Source organism: Palaemon carinicauda, chromosome 18 (assembly GCF_036898095.1).
Source record: "Palaemon carinicauda isolate YSFRI2023 chromosome 18, ASM3689809v2, whole genome shotgun sequence".
In the NCBI taxonomy this organism is placed as follows: domain Eukaryota; kingdom Metazoa; phylum Arthropoda; class Malacostraca; order Decapoda; family Palaemonidae; genus Palaemon; species Palaemon carinicauda.
The window spans coordinates 22,040,096-22,047,595 of record NC_090742.1 but is presented as its reverse complement, the minus strand read 5'-3'; the positions used below and the strand labels follow the sequence as shown (position 1 = coordinate 22,047,595).

The following is a 7,500-nucleotide window of genomic DNA, read 5'->3' as shown; positions in this document are numbered from 1 at the left end:
AAAAAGAATATTTTATAGTCTTTCGTTTATACTCAGGCAACTGAAACTTTAAAAATCTCACCAAAGGTATAAAGGGCTTGATAAATCCCGATATCTCGGACTCAATGGTGGGGCGCACGTAGGTGGCTGTGTACTCGTCTTGGTATAAGAACTCGCTGAAGGAGAACTCGGCGAAACGGTCGTCTGTGACAGCGAGTCCCAGGCCTGTCATGTCGGCCTCCTGAGATTACGTTATTTATTATTATTATTATTATTATTATTATTATTGTTGTTGTTATTACAAGATAATTAACAGCCCAAGCTGGGAAAAAAGGATGCTATAAGCCCAAGGGCTCCAATATGGAAAAATATCTCAGTGAGGAAAGGAAACAAGAAAATAAAATACAAGAGAAGTAATGAACCATTAAAATGAAATATTTTAAGACTAACAACATTAAAATAAACATTTCATATATAAACGATAAAACTTAAGAAAATAAAAGATGAAGAGAAATAAGATAGAATAGTGCGCCCGAGTTTAACCTCTTGCAAACAGAGCCATCGCTTCAAATAGAAACAACGAAATCAACAATAATGATAAAGACTATAATAACTGTTGAACACTTTGGCATTACCTTTATCAAGATCTTCTTGATGGTAAACAACAAGAGGATCTTGATGGTAAATGTAATGCAAAAAGGACTTGTCTTACCCCTCGAAAGACCTCACCAGCTGCACCAGTCCAGGAGCCGTTTGGCAGCTTGAAGCCAGCTGTCTGATCTTTGACCATCTGGTGACTATAGCTTTGGGTAGAGATAGGATCAACAGATTAAGCAATGAAATCTTTCAGGATATACGTACACACACACACACACACACACACATATATATATATATATATATATATATATATAAATATATATATATATATATATGTATGTATAAATGTATATATATATATATGTATATATATATATATATATATATATATATATGTGTGTGTGTGTGTGTGTGTGTGTGTATATATGTCTATAATATTTGTATGAGCATATCTAGAATATAAATATGTATGAAAAAGAAAACTATGGAAAACTAGTGACTATAGATTTGGATAGAGATAGGATAAACAGATTAAGCAATAATAACTTTCAGGATATACATACCAATATACTGTACATACAGTACATACATATGTATGCAATAAAAAACTAGGTAAACTAGAACACTGTGTGAATCCTTACCGGCTTTGTCTAATTTCAAGATAAATTCTAGAAGACTGTCCTCTAGAGTCTACTCTAAACAATGTCTTAGAATATATGAAATCGGTAAGGATTAGCAAAGTGTTCTAGTCTCTTCTAGTGGCGCTCTTTTGCCTCTAAACATCCCGTATTCCAACATTTTCCGTGCTTTAATATATCTCCCCTATATAATAAAGAGCAAATATATATATATATATATATATATATATATATATATATATATATATATATATATATATGTATATATATATATATATATATATATATATATATATATATATATATATACACGTGTATTTCTTTCTGGTCATGCTTAGCTCTCCCCATCCCTCGGGTAGGAGGAAAAGGGATTAGTCATACCCTGGTGAATAAGGGGTATGCATGTGTGCAGAGCTATCTAAATATTCATCTGTCATTTCTGACGGGTCGTGTAAACTAGAATATATATATATATATATATATATATATATATATATATATATATATTTATATTTATATATATATATATATATATGTATGTATATATATATATATATATATATATATATATATATATATATATATATAGCCAAACACTTACTCCTTACTATATAGGGGAGATAAAGGAATAAGGAAGAGAGGGAGAAAAAAAGAGAGGGGCTACTTACCATATATTCAGATGTTTGGCAAAGATATCGAAAACCTCCAGCATAGATCCTCCAATGATCTTGGGATAATTTGCCTTTTCATCAATGAGGATATGTGGCATCCACTACGAAAATAATGGTCGTTCATTAAGCATTAAGTCATTTGGAAAACAGGATATGGAAGAATTCATAATTCCTATAGTCGATTAATAAATTTTTATTAATTTTCAAGGTACTGAAATAATAGGGTACTTAAGTCAGTTTTTCGTATTTAATTTCATGAAAAAAACAGCGACATCAATTTCATTAATAAGTATGAATACAAACTATTTATTCAATATTTATTGATACTATATAAATTAAAGTCTACTTACGACTATGGTAGCCAGAGTTAAACATTTTGTCGAATTCATTTCCATGCTAAAATAACATAAGAGAAAAAAATATATGATAAAATAATCAAAGAAAATTATATTATTTACCTTATTTCCATAAGTGCGTAACCACTATACTTGATAGCTCTGATAAAAATATTTTTGACCTATTTCCCAGCTTTGTGCATCTTCAAAAATGAAATAATCGTGGAGAGAGAGAGAGAGAGAGAGAGAGAGAGAGAGAGAGAGAGAGAGAGAGAGAGAGAGAGAGAGAGAGAGAGAGGGGGGGGAGAATTTATCTTGGCGATGGATACTCTCTCTCTCTCTCTCTCTCTCTCTCTCTCTCTCTCTCTCTCTCTCTCTCTCTCTCTCTCTCTCCACGATTATTTCATTTTTGAAGATGCACAAAGCATGCAAAGGAAATTGATCCCATTCTAATGTCAGTAGGACACAGGTTAAATGTCCCGACACAGAAATAATACAATTCGCTGAGAGAGAGAGAGAGAGAGAGAGAGAGAGAGAGAGAGAGAGAGAGAGAGAGAGAGAGAGAGAGAGAGAGAGAGAGAGAGAGCCAACACTGTTTCACAGCCCAAGGTTTCCTCTTCCTACAGTTCAAAGCATTCATCACTCTTATCTAATTTTCAATTTTGCAGCTCATTTCGATGTTGTCTTTTAATTGTAACCCTTGACGTTTTTGTAATATTCTGTTGTAATAAACATATTTTTGTAAGATTACGGGAAAATTATAAGGCACGAAGTTTGTGAAGCATCGTAAACATATTCTCTCAATTCTCCATAATTCCGAAGAATATTCGGTTTTTTTCTTTACTTTAAATGTATCTTAACGTGTGAAAAATAATTACACAAGTTATGTTGGACATATCCCGTCCTAGAAAATATCCTTCTACATAAGTGAAATAGGAATGAATCTCACGTCAATAATTCTCTTACATATAGGAAAAACATCACAAAACACATAACAGTTTACGCATGCGCAAGACTGGCAAGTCCATTGTAGTCAGATCGCTATAGGCAGCAGAATTGCAAGAGCCCGTAATTGTCCAGAAGGGCCAGGCAATCTACAAAAACAACAACAACAACATAGACAGATCGTTCGTTTACGGTTGTGATTAATCCAACGAATGAGATGTTTTCTAGTCGATAGAAATCCAGATCCTGAAGGATAGTGATCTTAACATAAGCTACGGATGATTCACACTGAAAACAGTCATTTTGCATATGCTTATGGCAGTTTAGTGAGCTAGGAAAGAGACCAGGAAGTTAAATTTCACAGTTTTCGAAGATAACTTTTTCTCTTTCGTGTTACTTTAGGATGATGACTATGATTATATGTATACACACACACACACACACATTATATATTATATATATATATATATATATATATATATATATATATATATATATATATATATATATATAAAATAAATGCAGCCGTTTCTAGTCCACTGCACGACAAAGGCCTGTTGTTGTGGCCTGATTGGTAACGTCTCTGCCTGGTGTTTGCCAGTCGGGGGTTCGAGTCTCGCTCAGTCTCGTTAGTGCCGTTAGTGTCTGCAACCTTACCATCCTTGTGAGCTAAGGTTGGGGGGTTTGGGGGAGCCTATAGGTCTATCTGTTGAGTCATCAGCAGCCATTTGCCTGGCCCTCCCTGGTCCTAGCTTGGGTGGAGAGGGGGCTTGGGCGCTGATCATATGAAATATGGTCAGTCTCTAGGGCATTGTCCTGATTGCTAGGGCAATGTCACTGTCCCTTGCCTCTGCCATTCATGAGCGACCTTTAAACCTTTAAACATGTCCTTGTTTATGTCCAGGGTTTGGCCATTTCACCACTACGCAGGTCACTGAAAATTGGTGATGGTGTAAGACTTTACTCGGATAGCTCATAGCAAACAAACCAAGTATGAGTGGCTCTGACTAGTACAGCTTTGCTGATCACGGCAATACACAAACCATTTCACAGCGTTAAGCTATCCCCTTAAGATCGTGGTTAAATATAAAGACCGACAAAAAGATTCACCGATGTTGGTAAGGTTTTTTTTCAAGACCACGCTCTCCATATACTGCCAAATTATGCAAAGCTATTGTATTACTCTATTAATTTTTCATAATTTAAAATAATTCGCCACATGGGAAACAAGTTAGAATAATAAAAAACTATGGAATTATATATAAAAAAAAAACTATCCTGGTTTCCTCACTAAACGACTTGGAACTGACATCGTCAACATAGTCAACCAAACAGAAGTTCGTGATGCCAGTGTACATTTGATATATATTCAAATATATATATATATATATATATATATATATATATATATATATATATATATATATATATATGTATATGTATATATTTACTAAATAAAAAATGGAGTAATTTCTCAAAAGTGTCCCTATAATTTTAAGTATTTACTCCATTTTTAATTTAGAATATTTTGAATATACAGTTTATCAAATGTACACTGGCATTTGACTATGTTGACGATCTCAGTTCCAGGTCGTTTAGTGAGGAAACCAGGATAGTTTTTTTTTCTCTTATATATTAAATTATGAAAAATTAGAGAGAAAAATAACTTTTCGTAATTTGGCAGTATATGGAGAGCGTGATCTTGTAAACAAATACCTTGGTAAGAACCAGATGCCCACTAAAAGTAACTTCTGAAACTGAGAAACATAAGAATCTGGCGTGTCGATATAAACAACGACCAGAGACGCATGCGCAATTGTCAATAACCTATTGCAATTACTCGAGAATTATTTACGAAGCCTTTTCAGTAAATATACAGTATATGTCATCATCTTCCATGCACAGAAAGGGGTGACCATCTGGGTAATTTCTTAAGTGCAGGAAGAAAAATTTATTCTGTCGTCTGGATATCGAAGCAATAATTCTTATTCAAGTACCTTATACTTTAGTTCTTTACATTAAGCAAACATTACTCAAGGTAACAAGACAGTCTATTCAATGGTATACTCCCTTAAAATAATGATATACCCGCTCGAATTATTCATAACTCGGTATAGATGGATTTGACCATTAGCTAATACGCAATGGGTCCCTTCCCGACATTACTCATGCACCTCCTACGGCACGAAAATTGAATTGATCATATTATTACTTGTATGAATAAGATATAGGTTGGGAAATTCTTTCTAAACCTCAGAGGAGTCCTAAGACTATTTAAAGGTTTAAGGTTTAAAGACCGCTTATGAAAGGTAGAGGTAAGGGATAGTGACATTGCTCTATCAAGCAGGACAATGCCCTAGAGACTGCTCATATATATGATCAGCGCCCAAGGCCCCTCTCCAACGAAGCTATGACCAGGGAAGGCAAGTCTATGGCTGCTGATGACTCAGCAGATACCCCTATAGGCTCCCAAAAAGCCAACATCCTTAGCTCACAAGGATAGTGAGGCTGCAGCGACCAAGAAACTAACGAGTTTGAGCAGGACTCGAACCCCAGTCTAGCATTCACCAGTCAGGGACGTTACCACATCGGCCACATTCGTTTTTAGAAGACAGGTTTCTTTGATAAAAGAATCTGTTTGATGTAGATTTGTAATCTTTGATTTCATCGGTAGAGGAATACATGTCAATATATGCATAAAATCAGTGCGTAGCACGATTACCTAATTAGTAAGGAGAAAGGCGATAAAAGGGTTTTTAATCTTATGTGCAAAGAGTTGAAGAGTTTGCAGGCAGATCTATAATAATAATAATAATAATAATAATAATAATAATAATAATAATAATGATAATAATAATAATAAAAATAATTATAATAATAATCATAAAAATAAATAATAATAATAATGATAATAATAATAATAATAATAATAATAATAATCTCCCCCATAAAATAAAGAGCAAGTGTCTGGTTATATATATATATATATATATATATATATATATATATATATATATATAGTTACGAAGCTGGTCTAGTGTAGAGTAAATACAATAGTTTATTCATGATTTATTTATATATTTCATTTGTGCATTGAAGAGATGAAAAGCCAGCTATCAAGATAAGGTCCCCTCATGTAGACGTAAGTATATTATGTAAATTACGTCGTTAATTTCATTGTATTCCTTATTCAAGTTAGTATATGAAAATTTACCTTATTTTTAAGAATTAACTTTTTATTTCACGTATTTATGTTACAAAGTCTTACATAATCTGTTTGAGAATGTTATGTGACCATACAAAATATGAACAAGGGCTTATGTAATGTTTTTTTTTATATTTTTATGAGGTACTGCGTCATGTTTGAGAGAAAATACACAATTGTTTTGGGTACCATGTGCTTTGGAATTTTCCCGAAAAACCTAGTGATAGGACGCTCTCTTTTTTTTTCTATTTCAAGGACAAAGGGTGGAAGGAGCTAGCTGGGAGAGTCGTCTCGCGGGTGCGTTGGCATGCATCTGAGAGTTGCCTGAAAACCCCGGATTCGCCTCATGACATTTTTATTTAGTTGATAACTCTGGCATCGGCGTTAGGCCAACGCACCCCACACCCCGCTTCCAAAACTATTTCGAACATTCTGGAAGCAGCTAAGTTTCATATATAAGGCAACAATAGGGTTAGATAGACAGTTAGAGATTTCCAGCCTAAAGATTGCCATCTCCCCTCTCTCTCTCTCACTCTTGCACACAGCTCAGTGTATTGCTCTAAAAGTGTTCAGTGAAATACCAAAGTTTTGTTGTGACAAGTTTTTGTAATCATAGTGAGTACTTATAATAATTCTCTTAGAGTTTTTGTAAACGGCCCTGTAGGAAGGTGATAGGTTCTAGTATTGTGATCTGGCTATTTATTTGTCATTAAGTGATTTATTTGGCTTATGTAAATTCTTTCAAAGTGTCATAATTTATATAGAATATATTCATTTTTGCAAAAAGTATATAATTCTAATCACCATTGTTTAGAATAGTATTCGCTCATATCCTGTTATGAACCGTAGTAAGTTTATTCGTAATGATAATTACTCAGTTTAGTTTTGAGTGTACCTAAGAGACCTTTGGATATTCAGTGTTTTATATAGTGCTGTCTGGGAATTACATAACTATCTCAGAGTTAGTGTATTAATATTTTAAAGTGTAACAGTTTCAATGTTAAAGCAAACAAGTGAGTTTGGAATTCGAGAGGTTGATTAACTTGCCAGTCGTAATATGTATATATAATATTACATGTTCGGCTCCCAGTCATGAGCCATAGTATAATATATTTTGTAGTGCCCAA

General features: G+C 33.7%; 1 protein-coding gene across 3 annotated transcripts in view; it reads right to left on the bottom strand.

The window, feature by feature from the left end:
- The window catches only part of LOC137657020 (glutamate receptor-like), a 25,917-nt gene that overhangs the window by 6,015 nt on the left and 12,402 nt on the right, over positions 1-7,500 (bottom strand). For 2 of the 3 annotated variants that reach the window (XM_068391374.1, XM_068391375.1), the window contains exons 1-4: positions 2,239-2,283; positions 1,886-1,989; positions 692-782; positions 62-220 (exon numbers count right to left, since the gene is read on the bottom strand). In XM_068391374.1, coding sequence (XP_068247475.1) covers positions 62-220; positions 692-782; positions 1,886-1,989; positions 2,239-2,283 — 399 coding nt within the window. Of the gene's footprint in view, positions 1-61; positions 221-691; positions 783-1,885; positions 1,990-2,238; positions 2,284-7,500 lie in introns of those variants that run through there. The other variant, XM_068391376.1, reaches the window with a different exon arrangement.